This window comes from Oncorhynchus tshawytscha, linkage group LG10 (assembly GCF_018296145.1).
Source record: "Oncorhynchus tshawytscha isolate Ot180627B linkage group LG10, Otsh_v2.0, whole genome shotgun sequence".
Taxonomy (NCBI): Eukaryota; Metazoa; Chordata; class Actinopteri; order Salmoniformes; family Salmonidae; genus Oncorhynchus; species Oncorhynchus tshawytscha.
The window spans coordinates 53,158,020-53,176,561 of NC_056438.1; the positions used below are offsets into that span (position 1 = coordinate 53,158,020).

Sequence of the window (18,542 nt, forward strand, 5' to 3'; positions counted from 1 at the left end):
ATAGATGGCTGGCTTTTCACTGTAATCATTTGTGAACGTGAGAATAAGTCCACATAGAGTATGGTTATTGAAAATGTCCTCTTAAATTAGAGTGATCACTTATTTAAATATAAAGGTCAAATATTTCCATTGCATGTTAATGGATGACGTTGTGTTTAATTGCAACCACATTTGGAACTCTAGACAGTGTGGCAACATTTCTGAGAAGAGTCATTTCAGTCCTGATGGATAACTAATGGAATCAGTGTAAAGCTGGTCAGACTTTTCCTTGAAAAGGAAGTGATATTTTCACAACAAGGCCCATTACCTATACAGACAGTGATAGTGAAGCTGTGGATAATAAGACTATTTATCATACCACTGTTACATATGTTGTAAGACTGATACCCCATGCTCTGCTTCTGCAAAGCCACTGATTTGGCCTGTTTTCTGCAGCTTCAAGGTGTCTTGAGGGTCGTCATGGAGCCCTTGCTCGGAGACATGCCATTGATCGGAGCCCTAGCTGTCTTTTTCCTGAAGAAGCCTGTAAGTACTGGCAGCCATTTTGACTAATTCTACAACTCTTGTAGTGGTTTTAAACCTCTGAGGACGGAGTGGTCTGCAGACAACTGGATGTGAAGGACATTTTGTTGAGCTCCAGTTTCAGAAAGCCCAAGTCTAATTATGATTTTTCTGCATCCCAAATGAATACCAATTCCCTATATGGTGCACAACTTTTGATGGGCTCTGGTCAAAGTAGTGCACTATGTAGGGAATAGGGTGCCATTTGGGACGCAGGCTTAGTCCATCCCCTGCTCCTTGACTACTGTCTTCATGTGTGTCAGCATCTGTTATAGATTGAGGGTTTGATAGGGGATCCCTGAGGAGAATGAGACATGCCATCAAAAGGACAAGAAGGGCACTGTAACTACTTCCTTTTGGATTTATTTTCTTCAGTCATCACAACTGAAGTGATAATAGGTACAATAGCTTGGATATATTTCCTAGCTAGTCAATAATACTCTGGCCTTATTTTCACCAGACTCAGTTTCAGGTGACGTTGATTACCAGTAGCCACTCGCCATTTGTCTCTGTGGTCGATACATGTTCTAATTTTAGTGGTGTGACGTTATGGGACTGAATTAGCATTGCTGTGTTTATCCGTAAGATATGGGTCTTATCGCCTCGGTGTCGGGGTGGGGAGAGCAAATGAGCTTTATTTGGAGTCTCCTCTGTGCTGTTATGCAGTCGAGGCAGCGTCTCTCACATTGGGTAGGATTTCTGCTTACTCCTCATATTGATTTACCTCTACGACGAACTATGCTGCTTATCGCCTGTTATTACTTATTAAAGGTCTATGGTAAATCAGCTGGACATCAAATCTATAGCATCTCATACAACAACCCTCTCCTCTTGGCCGAAGACATATTAACCCCTAAAGCAACTAAAATCAGTTAGTGTTGGACCGGTGCTGTGAGCAGATCGTTCCAGGGCAGCTGAGATGAATCATTTCTCGCCAGTTAAACTCGATAATCGTCACACAGAACCAACCTTTACAGTCCAGTCCTGACTACAATAGCATGCCACATGTATTTTCCTAGCCTGTCTAGAACTACGCTCATTGTAAAACGTAATCCTAACCACTTTTAGTATCAGTTGTGATGCAATGACACAGCGTTAAAACAATAGAGTTAGTAGAGACATTGCAGCAGAGACGAGGAGCTGCCGTTAACCCTACAAACACAGAACACAGAGATTGGCCAGAGGGCTGACACAGATCCCCAGTACAGTATCTGCCAGTGCTATTTTCTCCCTGATCTGGTCCGAGGCATTGGTCTAAGTCCTGGGATGAAGACTGGGCTGTAGTGAAGTCCTTAAGAGCGACAAACAGCCGTCTGTCTAAGCCTTATTTTAACCTCTGGCGCTCTGCTATTTCTCTTGAACTGGACTCTTTTTAGCCTGGTCCCACATCTGTCTCTTCTTTCTTGACAGATCTGGGACCAGGCTAGACTGCTATAGAGCCCATGGTGCCTATACACGTTCACCTCTGACCTGTAGTGCAGTCATAGAGACTTTTAAAAGAATGAGTGAAAGGTCTACCCCTCTAACCAGTCTATAATTTCCATTGGATTTACCGCCCCTCGAAGACGGCATTACCTGTAAAGCACTGGTCCTTCATAATCCTCCTGCCCCTCTACCCTGACAGACAGTCTATCTATCCCCTAAGTTGTGTTGTTTGGTCTCAAAGCTACCATCAGTGAGGTATCTGACATCCTTTAGGACTGGCTGGTAACCTGTGCCCGACTGAGCTGGGGGCGAGGGAGGTGGAAATGTGAGTGGTGCTGCTGAGGCTGCGTAGTGGAGCCACTGTGTGTTTGAATGTAGAGCAGTGCAGCCAGCCAGGATAAAAGGCCTCCCCAGGACTGTTTGATGCTGCAGCATTCTCCTGCCATGCAGTCATAACCAAAGAGGAAACCACCTTTTCTTTCTACTGACTAACAGAGGGCATTTGTTTAACCCAACATCATTACATTGAGACCCTTGTCATGTGCTCTTCATCTATAAACAGCGCTGATTGTTGTTGTTTCAAAAAATGAACCTTGGATATAATCAATGCATTTTACTGGTAGGTTGCTGTCTAAAGTCATGGCTTAGTTAGCAGGGCTATGACGATAGCAGCTTCACTTTTTTTCAAGGCAAAAATGAAAACACGAAGCAGACAAACTCTTTGGTCCTTTAAAAACCTGTTGTAATATCAAATATTGTGTGCTATTGCTTGGGAAATAAATAAATATCACTCTAGATTAGAACATAATGATGTTTGTTTCCAACATTAGGGTGGTTTTCCTGAATAAGTTAATCCACTTTGTGAAGGCTAAGTGGGTGCATGCCGCCCACCGTCCTGCCTCGCCAGATAAAAGCCAGACAGTGGTTCGGACTGCTCTGCAGCCTGCCTGCCAGTCAACCAGTCGCTGCTCTTTATGGTTCCTTCCAAAATGGCACTCTATTCCCTATGTAGTGCACTACTTTTGACCAGGGCCCATAGGACTCTGATCATAAGTAGTGTACTATGTAGGGATTGGGGAACAGGGTTTCATTTGGGATGCAGCAATGTCTTCTTTGTATCCCCACTGCAGTCAGAACATGGGAGCAGGCTGTGAAACATATCTGTGTCAACATCAGGAGAGACAGGAAAATCATCATAAACGCCCAGCCCAAGGCCTTAGACAAGTGTTGAAAGCGTCATCATCACCTGATCACTGTCAGCCGTTCCTTCTTGTCCTGTATTCTGTTATGCATTTTGGGTAAGGCATCACGTGGCACTCCTTGCCTGACAATACATTAAAATCCAGGTGAGAATTGGATTAGGTGAGAAATGTACTCATTCTGTTGCCAGAATTCAGAAGTTCCTAATTTTGCTGGAATGTGTTATAGTTGAATAAGAAAAATGAAGGAACACTGTCATGATCACACAAGAGCACAGTATGTTGTTTACCTTGTAGGCCTTTAGGTCATTAGAGCTGTTCTTTATGGGAAAGAATGCTGCTGTGTCGTGGTCAGAATCCTGTCAAAGCTTGTGCCTGCAGCACTTTACTTGTTAGGATGTGGGAGAATAGATGTCATGTTTCCTGGTTTAAAATGTCATCTCTGGTCTCTTTTGACAATTGACCAAACATAAATGATTGACAAGCTTGAATTTAGCCTGAAATGTTCCGTAGACAAAACATTTATACAGTAGAGTTTTAAGCTGTACTGTAACAGCTTTATGCTTTGCACTAATGTCTGCTTACTGTATGTACGCTACAAGTCAAGTCCTCGTCTTAAATCACCCAGATGTTGACTTTCTGAGCTGCTTAATAGCATGTTTCTCAGCTTTGCAGACATTGTTAAATGAGCAGTTTAAATGTGAACAAAGTTAGAAACATAATCTTACCTTGCCCCCCTGTCCTCGACCTTCACACACTGTTGCAGACCCACAGTTCAGAGACATGGCACCTTATTCCTTATAGTGCACTAATATGGGCTCTGGTCTACAGTAGTGCACTATATAGGGAATAAGGTGCCATTTGGGACACAAGCATGCTCTCTTAGTGGATGACATCTGGCACATGAGACATGACATGACTCTCTTAGTGGATGACCACTGGCACATGAGACATGACTCTCTTAGTGGATGACCACTGGCACATGAGACATGACTCTCTTAGTGGATGACCACTGGCACATGAGACATGACTCTCTTAGTGGATGACCACTGGCACATGAGACATGACTCTCTTAGTGGATGACCACTGGCACATGAGACATGACTCTCTTAGTGGATGACCACTGGCACATGAGACATGACTCTCTTAGTGGATGACCACTGGCACATGAGACATGACATATCACCCCATGTTTGGTTGACTTTATTTGGTAACCATGACAACCGGTAGACTAATGCCAGTCCTTTTATGGTAAGAAGTGAGCTAATGTGGTAGGAACTACTTAGAGAAAACGATAATGCCAGGATTCGGGCAGAGGCTTGATTCTTATCTACAATTGATTTAGGCCTCCCCTTCTCCTTATTTCAAACACTGTTTCAGTCAATGTTTTGAGAAACCCTTGAACCGTAAGTGTCTGAAAATAACGTGAATTTGATGGGAGAGGTAATGTGCCTAGACTGCTTTGCTGTCATCTGAGTTTTCTTGATGGCATGTATGACTCATAAACTGAGAGGAGCTGACATAGAGCATTCTCTGTTGCTTTTGGGGAGTGGCACACAGGCAGTGTTCTATGATTCAGTGGGCAGAACTTCTGGCCTGGGTACTGGAACAGAGAAAGACAAGGCTTGCATCCCAAATGGCACCCTATTACCCATGTAGTGCACAAAAGTAATGCACTATATAGGAAAGGGTGGAATTTGATATGCACCCATGGCTCTTTCACCATACTGGTCAGACTAACCCAGTAACATAGCTAGCCAGGTCACAAGGCTGTGTTCCCCTAGAGACTGTCACAACACAGCATTCTCAGAAAGTTTGATTCCTTCAGCTATGACCCTGGAACACTGTCTAGGCCTACGTTCATTCCTGAGCCTACTAAATGTTTGGTGTTGTTCTAAGTCGTTTTGCAGTCGTGCACTATTGTGAAGCTACAGTGCACCGTTGCTGCACACATTCTGGCATTGTCCTGAAAACTTCGAGCTGGCGTTAAAGTATTTGTTTGGAATCCAATCCACACTAAGGATGCGTCCCAAATGGCACTTTATTCCCTTGTCAAAAGCCCTGGTTAAAAGTAATGCAAAGTACTGCATGGGGAATAGGGTGCCCAATCCAGTCTCATAGCAAAACACATTATATGTTACTTTTCGTTAGGCCTACTATTTGTAATAGCGGTTGTACAATATAATACAGTATCCTACGTCTTGGTCGCATTTGACCCGTTTAGTATGATATACTGTATTACGTTAGACTACTTCAGTATGATATGCTACGTTCAACTGATTGAGTATGATATGCTGCGTTAGGTTAGGGGTTAGGAGTAAGGTCAAAGGGTTAAGGTTAGGGTTTGGGGAAGGGTTAGCTAACATGCTAAGTAGTTAAAAAGTAGCTAAAAAATATAGTAGGTGCTACTTAGCTGAAAAGCTAAAGTTGTCCATGATGAGATTCGGGACAGATTTTAGTCAAATATAATACGTTTGGCTCTCTGAGACCAGGCTGGGGTGCCATTTGACATACCACATACTGTACAGCCTACAGTCCTCTCTTCCATGAAGCCAGTACAGTTACTGTAGATACGGTATAGTTTGCCCTGTAGTGAGAATCTTGTAAGCATTCAATCTGTCTCCCTATACGGTGTTTCAATCTTCTCGACAGTGCTCATGTTCCTCAAGAAAATTGCTTTCCGATTTTCTAGATACCGCTTTTAAAGTTAATGTCCGTGTTCACTGTTCAGGTCAATGTAATAACCATTTACCAGATACTGTAGCAGTCATTTGTAGCTGTCTTCAAAGATATGACATGATGAAAGTGGATAACATCTTTCATTATAAAGTATCAATTATTGCCTTGCTCTGGAAATGTCAGTTAGAACCAGTTCAAATGAATGTCTTTTGGCTAGTTTTTTTATGCTGCTGTGAATGAGTGCGCTGTTGTGTTTTACTAGGAAACTGTACTCCTCGTGGACAAGCTTTTATTAGCTGTTGAGCAGCTTCCAATTTGCTGCTTTTTAGCCATTGGAAATTCCTCTTCTGCTGATAATATCTGAGTCGCTGAGATAGATTCACTGTTTGTCAACTCTCTCTATAGACTTCTTATTAAAACACAACTCTCATCAATCTTAAATACAAATTGGTAATTATTTTCTTAGCAAGTGTTTATGCTTAGTTAAACTCTTAGAAAACAACTTGAACTATTGATATTATACTAATTGTGTCTGTCATTTTCTACTCATTTTATTACAATGAAAAGCTGAATGAGAGTATTAGCTAGATGAGAACACTTGATTAAAACGTTAAGCTGTTTGCGCTTCAGTAGCCGTACTATTCAGTGCTTAGTTAACTAGGGTTGGCAGGAAACACACAAAGCTAAAGCCTTCCCCACAATATGCATGTCCTCTCTGCATTAGTGTACGGAAATGGCTAGTCTTATTGTTTACCAGTGCAATGGAGCAGGCTGATGCCCTCCTAGTGAGAATGCTCTCCGTAAGCTTAGAAGACAAGGAGCTGTTTTTTGCTTGACTTCCTAAATGAGATGAGTTTAAATGAATTGACTGTGTTTGTGGTGCACTCAGTAGTAGTTCCACTCTGTTTGGGCTCATCACGCCCTATAGATTTCCTAGAGTTCCTCGGAGTTCTGCTTATTTTTTTTTCTTCTCTGTAACTCAAAGGCATGTTTTCTTTTTCCTTTTAGTTTTTGGACATAAACTGGACAGGCCTCACAAATATGCTGGACATTCCAGGCTTGAAGTAAGTGACAACTGCACGACTGCAAATCCTGCTTCTTATTACTGTTGTGGTGTGGAACTGGCCTGGGCTATAATATAAGTGTTTTTAGGGAAATCAAGTCTTGGTATTGGTCTATTCAGAGGGCATGGACTACAGTTACAGGACATATTAATTGTATCCTTGGTCCGAATCCCAAATGGCAACCTCTACAAGTATTGCGCTACGTACAGTGCCTTCAGAAAGTATTCACACCTTGACTTATTCCACAGTTTGTTGTTACAGCCTGAATTTAAAATGTTGTTTCACTGGCCTACACACAATACCCCATCATGTCAAAGTGGAATCATGTATTTAGACATTTTTAAAAATTGAATTAAAAATGAAAAGCTGAAATGTCTTGAGTCAATAAGTATCCAACCCTTTTGTTATGGCAAGCCTACATACGTACCAGGAGTAAAAATGTGCCTAACAAGTCGCATAAGTTGCATACGTGATTTTTGAATGACTACCTCATCTCTGTACCCCACACATACAATTATCTAAGTTCCCTCAGTCGAGCAGTGAATTTCAAACACAGATTAAACTACAAAGACCAGGGAGGTTTTTCCAATGCATCGCAAAGAAGGGCACCTATTTGTAGATTAGGTAAAAAATATATTAAAAAAAGATGACATTGAATATCCCCTTGAGCACGGTGAAGTTATTAATTACACATTGGATGATGTATCAATACACCCAGTCAGTACAAAGATACAGGCATCCTTCCTAACTCAGTTGCCAAAGAGTAAGGAAACCGCTCAGGGATTTCACCATGAGGCCAATGGTGACATTAAACAGTTAGAGTTTAATGGCTGTTATCGGAGAAAACTGAGGATGGATCAACAACTGTCGTGTCTTTACTATCATTAACTGAAGACTTAGTTTTTTATCAAAGATTCTCTGTAATTAGTATTACGCGATTAGACTGATTAAACATGTAAATGTAATTAACTAGGAAGTTGGGGCACCAAGGAAAAATAGTCAGATAACAAAGTTATAATTTCCTAAAATAACTTTTCAAATATTGTATCTGACCAATTAGTCTTCGAATGAATGAATTATTTACGTAACCTCACGTTAGTCTCATTCCAAATGAACCCAGTCTTCACTATGAGTCATCCATACATCAATTGTCTTAAATAATTTATTTATTACTAACTAAGTAATTCACAGAAATGCATAAACAGTAAATATGGTTACATGAAATGATAGGAGAATGTGCCCTAGTGGGCTAAACTGGCATGGCGGCTTGTTAGACAAAAGGGGAAGTGGGGGGCGACTAAGTCACTACAGAGTGATAATTATAACAATTGAAATGCTAATCCTTTACACATGAACGCTCACTCATTCGGGAACAATTGCAATCAATATATATATTTACGCTCAGTGTGTCGTCTTGATCGCTGGTGAAAAGTTAGTTTCTTTTGTAGAATTGTCCATCTCTCTCCCTCTATTGGTTGTGGTTAGAGGGGATAGTTCAGAGTGTCATTCATTTGTTTCGTTATAGGATGGATGTTTCGGCGGTTGTCGTTCTTCGCGTTCAATGATACTGAATTCCTAGCTGCATGCTAGTAATTAATATCAAAGACTTGTTCTTATTTTTTTTAAAATAATTTTTATTTTATTTTATTTTTTACCTTTATTTTACTAGGCAGGTCAGTTAAGAACAAATTCTTATTTTCAATGACGGCCTAGGAACAGTGGGTTAACTGCCTGTTCAAGGGCAGAATGACAGATTTTGTACCTTGTCAGCTCGGGGATTTGAACTTGCAACCTTTCGGTTACTAGTCCAATGCTCTAACCACTAGGCTACACTGCCGCCCCTTATTCTGTCGGTATTGATAGTCTACGAGTTTAACCACGTGGTATGGTTAAAAGATTCAGCAATGGTCTACAACCTTTGTCCTCCTTATGGAGAAAAACATGGTCCGCAACCTTTAGCCATCTCGTAATTGAGGTAAGCTTGGTCTGCTGATCGAAAACCCGAGTGGGGTTTTTATTCAAAAGGGCAGAAAAGGGCTGTCCCAGGATGTCTGACCCTAACTGGGCTCAGGGGCAGTCCTCTGATTTAGTTCAAATCAAAAGGGAATTGTATTTTTCTTCATTAAACAGTCCAAAATCATTTTACACAATTATACAAACAGTATCATACTCAATCATTCATCTTGTACAACAATGAGATGTAAACCTCATATCTGAGGCTATTATATAAACAGCGTTATGGTAATGTGGCCACACCGTCTCCCATGAGCTTCCCCAAGTTGTGACAAATGGACCAGTTCGTAGCTGGATTCTTCATCGATCTTTTTGACTTTCTCCGGAACATGAAATTTGTTCATACCTCAAGTTCTGTTAGGTGGAAGGAATTCCTTTGTTCTCCATGAAAATCTATTCTCTCTATACTGTGTGTCCATGATGAGATCCTCAGGAATTTATGACGTCTCTCTGACCACAGCAACCTAGTTGAGGGAGGCAGGGAGAGGGGGATGGGGCTTGCTATACACAGAGGCCAACGTCATGACACAACATTGTAGTTACTCCACACTATTAACCTAAATGACAGAGTGAAAAGAAGGAAGCATAAAGAGAATAAAACTATTCCAAAACATACATCCTGTTTGCAACAAGGCACTAAAACTGCAAAAATGTGGCAAAGAAATGAACTTTGTCCAGAATACAGTTATGTTTGCGGCCAACACAACACATCACTGAGTACCACTCTTCATATTTTTAAGCATGGTAAAAGAAAGGTCATATCTACTCAGTTGCACAAAATTTGTCTTCCGCATTTAACCAACCCCTCTGAATCGGAGAGGTGTGGGGGGCTGCCTCAATCAACGTCCACGTCCTCGATGCCCGGGGAGCAGTTGTTGGGAGGGTTTAATTGCCTTGCTCAAGGATAGAACGGCATATTTTCCCATCTTACTGCCATAAGGATTCGAACAAGCAACCTTTCGGTTACTGTCCCAATGCTCTAAGCACCAGGCTACCTGCCACATCATGTTTTGGATATGCTTGTCATCACCAAGGACTATAAGAGTTTTTTTTTTAGGATGAAAAGAAACAGAATAGAGCTAAGCACAGGCTAAATTCTAGAGGGAAACCTGGTTCCGTCTGCTTTCCAACAGACAGTGGGAGACATTCACCTGTCAGTAGGACATTAAAAAACACAAGGCCAAAAATACTGCTCCCGAGTGGCGCAGTGGCCTAAGGCACTGCATCTTTGTTCAAGAGGCATCACTACCGCCCCTGGTTTGATTCCAGGTTGTATCACATCCGGCTGTGATTGGGAGTCCCTTAGGTCGGTGCACTATTGGCCCAGTGCCGTCCGGGTTTGGCCGGGGTAGGCCGTCATTGTAAATATGAATTTGTTCTTAACTGACTTGCCTAGTTAAATAAAGGTTACACAAGTTTTTTTTAATATACTGGAGTTGCTTACCAAGGTGACATTGAATGTTCCTGAGTAGCCTAGTTACAGTTTTGTACAAATATTGTACAATCCTGGTGTGCAAAGCTCTAAGGTTGTGTCTACACCTGACACATACATGTGACTTCTGCTATCAGAATACAAAGATCGCATTGAAAAGACGGGTCTAGATACACAAAAGTCACATCGTGGTCTGATTGTGTTCAGATCTGGCTGACCACTTCAGGAGGTGGTCAGGGATGCATTGTGTGCAGATTTCTCCTCAGTTTGGACACAATCAGGCTACCGAACGCGCGAACTGTGGGCGACGTCATCAGCACTCCTCCCACAAGTCTCCAGAAAACATGTGTTTTGGGACCGAGAGACACCTTTTCGTTCTAACGTTGGAGTAAGTACATTCCTAGTATGTGGGGACCTGTTTGCTGGCCTCATAAATGCTAGCCAGCTAGCTAATATTTAGAAAAACAATTTTTAGTTGTGTTATCATATTTTGCCTATTCCACCGTTTTGTGGAATGCATACTGGCATTTGAATATAGTGTGGGAACGGACACAATGTGGACACGAATGTAAATGTAGATGCAGGACATGTTTGGAATTCCATGATCAGAACATCAGAATACAAAAACTGCATGACCTTTCAAGTCTAGACACACAGCCTCATAGACTTACTCACTGCTGTTATCGCTGCTGAAGGTGATTCTAACATGTATTGACTCAGGGGTGTGAATACTTAATGTAAATGAGATTTCTGTATTTCAACTTTAACAAAATTCTAAGAACATGTTTCCACTTTGTCATTATAGGGTATTGTGTGTAGATGGGTAAAAAAAAAAAAATCAGAATGTGGAATAAGTGAGAGAGTATGATACACAGCTTATCAGTCCAAATAGGCTAATATATTAGAGGCAACCATTTTTAATGTGTTCACCACTTACCAGGGATGAAGGGAGGAGGAGGGGAAGGTATCTATATCATGTAGTTCATTGTGCCAGTGAAAGGCTAAAAGCTGATTTGGCTTAATAGGCTGTTTTGATTCAGCACGGGGCTGGCTCCTGTGCCAGGCATGAAAACAGCTCTGTCCCTCCTGTGACGACAACCAGGGTTGCGTCTCAAATGACAGCCTATATCCTTATATATTGCACTACTTTTAACCGGGGCCTGGAATAGGGTAGCATTTGGGACACAAACAAGGCAAGACAAACAGACAGGAGGAAACATGAACATGAAGGCCTAATTGCTGTGGAGAGAGGGCCAGGTGGCAGCTTTTAGGGCTGGGAGGGAGGGAGGGAGGGAGGTAGGTGATGGTGGTGATGGTGGTGATGGTGAGGTATGAATGTCAACACTCTCTCACCATTTTGAGGAAGTGTGTGTGTGTGTGTGTGTGTGTGTGTGTGTGTGTGTGGTAATAAACCATGGTAGGTATAAATGGCTAACACAGGCTGATCCACTCTTTCAGACCGAGCTGAAATCTGTGGGAGATGTGGAGGGGGAATGGTCATCATGGCTCTCTCTGGGTGTGTTCCAAATGATTCCCTATATACAGTAGAGCACTACTTTTGACCAGGACCCATAGAGAATAGGGTACCATTTGGGATGTATGTATCCCCTGTTGCTGTGTGTTAGAAGTAGTCGTACGCCACTGTGAGGTCACAGCGCCATGAGGTCATGCATTAGCAGCTCTACGCAAGGCAGCCATGTGGTGGATGGTGTGCTACTAGAGGAAAAGTAGCTATCACATAAACTCCCTTCCAAATGTATTTGGACAGTGAAGCTAACATGTTTAATTGTGCGCAAGGGATATGGGACCAAATACTAAACTTTTGTACAAATACTTGTGACTTTTTTAAATGGTGGGACTAGATGCATGCATAAAGTGCTTTAATTTCTAAATGGTACAACCAATATGTATGAACATACTCATTATCCTAAAATGAAACCTGTACTGTCACCTAAAATGAAACATTCTATCTCAAATCTAAAATGCTGGAGTATACAGTCGTGGCCAAAAGTTTTGAGAATGACACAATATACATTTTCACAAAGTCTGCTGCCTCAGTTTGTATGATGGCAATTTGCATATACTCCATCATGTTAAGAAGAGTGATCAGATTAATTGAAATTAATTGCAAAGTCCCTCTTTGCCATGCAAATGAACTGAATCCCCCAAAAACATTTCCACTGTATTTCAGCCCTGCCACAAAAGGACCAGCTGACATGTCAGTTATTCTCTCGTTAACACAGGTGTGAGTGTTGACGAGGACAAGGCTGGAGATCACTCTGTCATGCTGATTGAGTTTGAACAACAGACTGGAAGCTTCAAAACTCCTGGGTGATGCTTGGAATCATTGTTCTTCCCCTGTCAACCACGGTTACCTGCAAGGAAACACGTGCCGTCATTATTGCTTTGCACAAAAAGGGCTTCACAGGCAAGGATATAGCTGCCAGTAAGATTGCACCTAAATCAACCATTTATCGGATCATCAAGAACTTCAAGGAGAGCGGTTCAATTGTTGTGAAGAAGGCTTCAGGGCGCCCAAGAAAGTCCAGCAAGCGCCAGGACCGTCTCCTAAAGTTGATTCAGCTGCGAGATCGGGGCACCACAAGTACAGAGTTTTCTCAGGAATAGCAGCAGGCAGGTGTGAGTGCATCTGCACGCACAGTGAGGCGAAGACTTTTTGATAATGGCCTGGTGTCAAGAAGGGCAGCAAAGAAGCCACTTCTCTCCAGGAAAAACACCAGGGACAGACTGATATTCTGCAAAAGGTACAGGGATTGGACTGCTGAGGACTGGGGTAAAGTAATTTTCTCTGATTAATCCCCTTTCCGATTGTTTGGGGCATCCAGAAAAAAGCTTGTCCGGAGAAGACAAGGTGAGCGCTACCATCAGTCCTGCGTCATGCCAACAGTAAAGCATCCTGAGACCATTCATGTGTGGGGTTGCTTCTCAGCCAAGGGAGTGGGCTCATTCACAATTTTGCCTAAGAACACAGCCATGTATAAAGAATGGTACCAACACATCCTCCGAGAGCAAGTTTTGGGGGGATTATCCAAGAATGGGCTGCCATCAGTAAGGATGTGGCCCAGAAGTTAATTGACAAAATGCCGGGGCGGATTGCAGAGGTCTTGAAAAAGAAGGGTCAACAATGCAAATATTGACTCTTTGCATCAACTTAATTTAATTGTCAATAAAAGCCTTTGACACTTATGAAATGCTTGTAATTATACTTCAGTATTCCATAGTAACATCTGACAAAAATATCTAAAGACACTGAAGCAGCAAACTTTGTGAAAATTAATATTTGTGTCATTCTTTGTAATTTGTGTCATTCACGACTGTAGAGCCAAATACTGTATACAATTTTAGCTTCCCTGTCCAAATACATATGGAGGGGAGTGTACTGTACATCCACTACTATACCCTAGAGCTAGCTTGTTTCAACATTTCACAACTCTAGTTCTGTTCAATAGCGTTCTCATTTGGGGGTGTTTTAACCCGTTACACTCGTGGGGATTGACCTGTATGGACAGGGCTAAATGGAAATGTTTCCAACAGTAGAGATATGAACAGCGTAAGCATGGTAGCAGTTGAAAAGAAACAGTTTGGAGATTATGGGAAAATGATTAGACCAACGTTGAGGTCACAACAGTTCACCTGACACAAGACTGAATCCAAACACGACAATGTTGATTTTTATGTGCATTTTACGTTTACTGTACTTTTCGCCACATTTGTTGATAACGAAATCAGAAAATACTCTGGATACATTCAGTAACATGATAAAAAATTCCTGGAAAATTTGGTAGCTGCAATCCAAAACTGGCCCATTTATAAATTGCAATATGGGTCAGGTGGGCATCATTTGAAAGCTTGTTCTACGAGCTAAGTTATAAATGAGTGCATTCAGGTGTGCCACGGTGAATTCTCTTCACAATAGACAAACAGGCTCATTCTGTTCAGAACAACCCAGGGTTTGACGCCATGTCATCTTGTAACTGTACATCAAACATAGTGATCATAAACATTAATACTGTACTATGAGTTTTATGATATGGAAATGTGGAATGCACATTTTAATTCACGTGTGTTTGGCTTGCTTGTATGACGTCAAAGCTGTATTTATTACAATTGCCATCTTTCAAAATACATTGATTCCTTTTTAATTTACAGCATTTCCCTCACTTGGACAATTTGGCAAAAGTTGCCCCATTTAGCAGGAGGGATGGGGGCAACTTCTTGACACGTGTGGTGCTCAAGTTCAGAACGGTTCAGAACAGCTGTCAGTCAAAACCCATACAGCACTGTGAAGCGCAGACCCTGAACGCTGACATCATTCATAGAATGTTACTGTACAGCCACTGCGTTTCAATTTAGGCGCGTGTCAACGCCATTTTCAACCAGTATACATACGGGTACAGGTGTAAATGGCTACCTATAAAACTTATCTGCAAGTGATATATATATATATTTTTGTAACCTTTATTTAACTAGGCAAGTCAGTTAAGAACAAATTCTTATTTTCAATGGTGGCCTAGGAACAGTGGGTTAACTTCCTTGTTCAGGGGCAGAACAACATCTTTTTACCTTGTCAGCTCGGGGATTCGATCTTGCAACCTTTCGGTTACTGGCCCAACGCTCTAACCACAAGGCTACCTGCCGCCCCAATGCTCACTTATGCCAAACAAAATTGGGGTCAAATAAAAACAAAGACCAGTCGGAAACGTCAATACAGTTGTCCAGGTCATTCTCCCTGGAACATACTGTTAGAAGTGACCAACACGCCACACATACAGGATTGTCATTGTAGTGCAGTGGGCCATCCAGAAATTTGAATGGGGCCATTTGAATATACTTCATTCAATGAAGAGACATGTATAGGCCTGCATGGCTGTGGTGGTTTGGTAGATAATGTGCCCTGATCAAGGTCCACAACTAAACAAATGAGTATGGTGTCTGGTGTGTCATTTTTGTTTTGGTATGAGACATTGTGGGTTTGAGAGACTCCGCCCTGTGAAATGTAGCCTTCCTCGTTTTACAGGTTTGAAGGAAACACCAGTGTGTGGGTGTTGAACCTGAAACCTGCCCAACCCTGCCTTACTCCGAGCTTTTCGTGTGGGTGTGTGTGTGTGTGTATGGTGTGTACAGACAGAGAGAGGGGGTTCTGTGTACAGGGCTCAGGTTTCCTCTGGTGGGATTTGCATCTCCTTCTAAAACAGCAGGTACCTCCGGTCACCCGAGTGTTTGTGTAGTGTGTGTTTTGTGTAGTGTGTGTTTTGTGTAGTGTGTGTTTTGCCTTCTGGGAATGGAAGTTGTTGCTCCCACTCCCTCAACACACACACACGCTCGGCGTCTAAAAAGTTCAATTGTAGTTTTGCTGAGCTTTTCCTACAAACGGACGTAAAAGAAAGGACTGAGCGCAAAATGCATAGTCACTTACATTTGTTACTAATTAGCTTTGTTGAAAATGTATAGCAGCTGAACACCAGCAATGAATGAATTCCTTCTGCAGATGAACTCAGATGTGAAGGCTGGCCTCCACATATTTGCGATACACACGTTCTCACCAAAAACAACCTTTGATAGACGTAACAGAATATTGTAACCTAAGAGGAGTTTTGAGGAAGGGATGGGGGAGGCTCTGCGGAACAATTCAACCCAGCTCTGAGGGACTAACACCCAACTGAGGGAATTCTCCATTCACTACAATGCTGCCATCTAGTGGGCATTAGAGAAACTGAACATTGAGTCTGGTTTGGATTCATCCTTTTATAATAAGCTTCATCTTGGCTCTGGTTGAAATACATGTAGGCCTTGTTTAACTTGTGGTTGGGCTGCTCTCTAGAGTTCAGAGTGACAGTGCCCTTGGCTTCTGATGTCACACATCGAATTAATCCCAAATGGCACCCTTTATCCTACATAGCGCACTAATTTTGATCCAGCCCCACAGGGCTCTGGTCAAAAGTAGTGCACTATAGGGAATAGGGTGCCAGTTGGGACACTGACATAGTGACCCCTCCCCCTACTCTCCACCTGCCAACGGAAGACCAGAATTGAATTGTATTTGCCTGAACCCCATAAACCATCCAACACCCCCCAATCTGCTGACAGAACTGTGATGATCCCTGTGATGGCCTGTACACTGCTGTGTAGCCTCTTCTGCTTGGCTATCAGTCTCGAAAGTCACCAGATCACTGTTAAGTGTCAGCGCTACAGGGCTACAAGACACTGAGTAGTGCACTATATAGGGAATAGATTGCTTTTTGGTTGAAACGGGATGGAGGTATAATGAGCCTAACTAGATGATTTTTTTTCTATCTGTGTCTCCTGTCCTGTGTGTGTTATAGCCTGTGTCTCTTTATCCCCCGTTAGTGGCCTGTGTGATAACCTGATCCAGGACATCATCTACAGCTACCTGGTCCTGCCTAACCGCATTACCATTCCTCTGGTGGGAGAGGCTCAGCTCTCTCAGCTTCGCTTCCCAATACCTAAGGTAGGGAGGGACGGACGGACGATTCCCACTAATCACACACACTACACTGAGTCTGAAAGCAAGACACACATTCCACTGTATGAAGCCAAACCTGATTAACGAATCGACAAATTTCCCACTGTTGTTTTGCTATGTTGAAATGCAATCCATCCCTTATGGCATTATTGAATTCCAATGTTGTTAATGTAATATATTAAATCACTATGAGATATGTATGAACTCAGTGATGTTGATCTCGCTCTCCTCCCAGGGCGTCCTGAGGATTCACTTCCTAGAGGCCCAGGACCTGTTAGCTAAGGATGTGTTCCTGGGAGGGATAATAAAGGGCAAGTCAGACCCGTACGGGGTCCTTCACATCGGCAACCAGCTGTTTCGGAGCAAGGTGATCAAGAAGACCGTCAATCCCAAGTGGCACGAAGTCTATGAGGTAGAGAGAACATTTTTAAACATCCACAAAGTTGTTCAGGAAGATTTCTTAAGATAATTGTTATGTTGGGAAATATTTATTTGGTCTTTGACAGTGCGAGAGAGAATGGAGTGGGTGGGTTGTCTGACATGAACTACATTCCAGTACATTACCAATATGTTGTCCTGTATGCAACTGAGAAGGTCTAACTGTAATCACGCCTGTGTGAATGTGACCTTCAGGCTATGGTGTATGAAAACTCAGGACCACAGAACCTGGAGATAGAGCTGTTTGATGAGGACACTGACCAGGATGATTTCTTAGGAAGGTAAGTGATACATCCTAATCCAAAGCCATCAAAATCACTTGAACGTCATGCATGATTTCTGCTGTAGCACATAAAGCTATCATGTATCAGCCACTCTCTCCAATGAACTCACAGCATGTGTATATTTGCCTTGCAGGTTATTGATAGATATCGCTGAACTTCAGAAGGAACAGAAAATTGATGAGGCAATGTGTATTTTGTTTTGACTCCTTTCTCAATAGAAACACTCAATTGTAAATATATGTGATCATCCAGCACACTGAATTCCTTCTGTTCCGTTCCAGTGGTTTGTCTTGGAGGAAGGGGATACCGGAAAGCTGCACTTAAAACTGGAGTGGCTGTCTCTGCTTCCCACTCGTGAAAATCTTGATCAGGTACCGCCTTTCATCTACTTAGCACCCCATTCCCTATATAGTGCAATACTTCTGACCAGGACCCATAGGGAGTAGGGTGCCATTTGGGACACAGGTAGATCAGTCTGTATGTTAATGAGTTTTCAGGCCTTCAGCTATAAGACACTTAACATGAACAGGTCTACATATTCCTCCATCCACTGGAGAGAGAGTAGATGAAACATGTAGATTAGAGGGATAGATCAGGGAATCCACAGGAGTGCTCACCCTGTTTGAGCTCTGTAGTTCTTATTCTTATTGAGCTCTGTAGTTCCATCCGTCCACTCCACAGGAGGTTGGTGGCACCTTAATTGGGGAGAACGGGCTCGTGGTAATAGCTGGAGTGGTATTGGTGGAATGGCATCAAATCCATCAAACACATGGTTTCCACGTGTTTGGTGCCTTCCATTTGCTCCGTTCCAGACATTATTATGTCCACTCATAGATCTCTGTAACACCAAATGGTACCCTGTTCCCTATATAGTGAATTACTTCAGACCAGGGCCTATAGGGTTTTAGTCAAAAGTAGTGCACCAAATAGGGAATCGTGTAC

At 42.4% G+C, this 18,542-nt stretch overlaps 1 protein-coding gene across 3 annotated transcripts in view; it reads left to right on the forward strand.

The window, feature by feature from the left end:
- The window catches only part of LOC112260426 (extended synaptotagmin-2), a 55,694-nt gene that overhangs the window by 19,730 nt on the left and 17,422 nt on the right, over positions 1-18,542 (forward strand). For all 3 annotated transcript variants that reach the window (XM_024435519.2, XM_024435520.2, XM_024435521.2), the window contains 7 exons: positions 436-525; positions 6,873-6,928; positions 16,743-16,863; positions 17,114-17,290; positions 17,512-17,597; positions 17,734-17,782; positions 17,882-17,971. In XM_024435519.2, the coding sequence (XP_024291287.1) occupies positions 436-525; positions 6,873-6,928; positions 16,743-16,863; positions 17,114-17,290; positions 17,512-17,597; positions 17,734-17,782; positions 17,882-17,971 (669 nt within the window). The remainder of the gene's footprint in view (positions 1-435; positions 526-6,872; positions 6,929-16,742; positions 16,864-17,113; positions 17,291-17,511; positions 17,598-17,733; positions 17,783-17,881; positions 17,972-18,542) is intronic.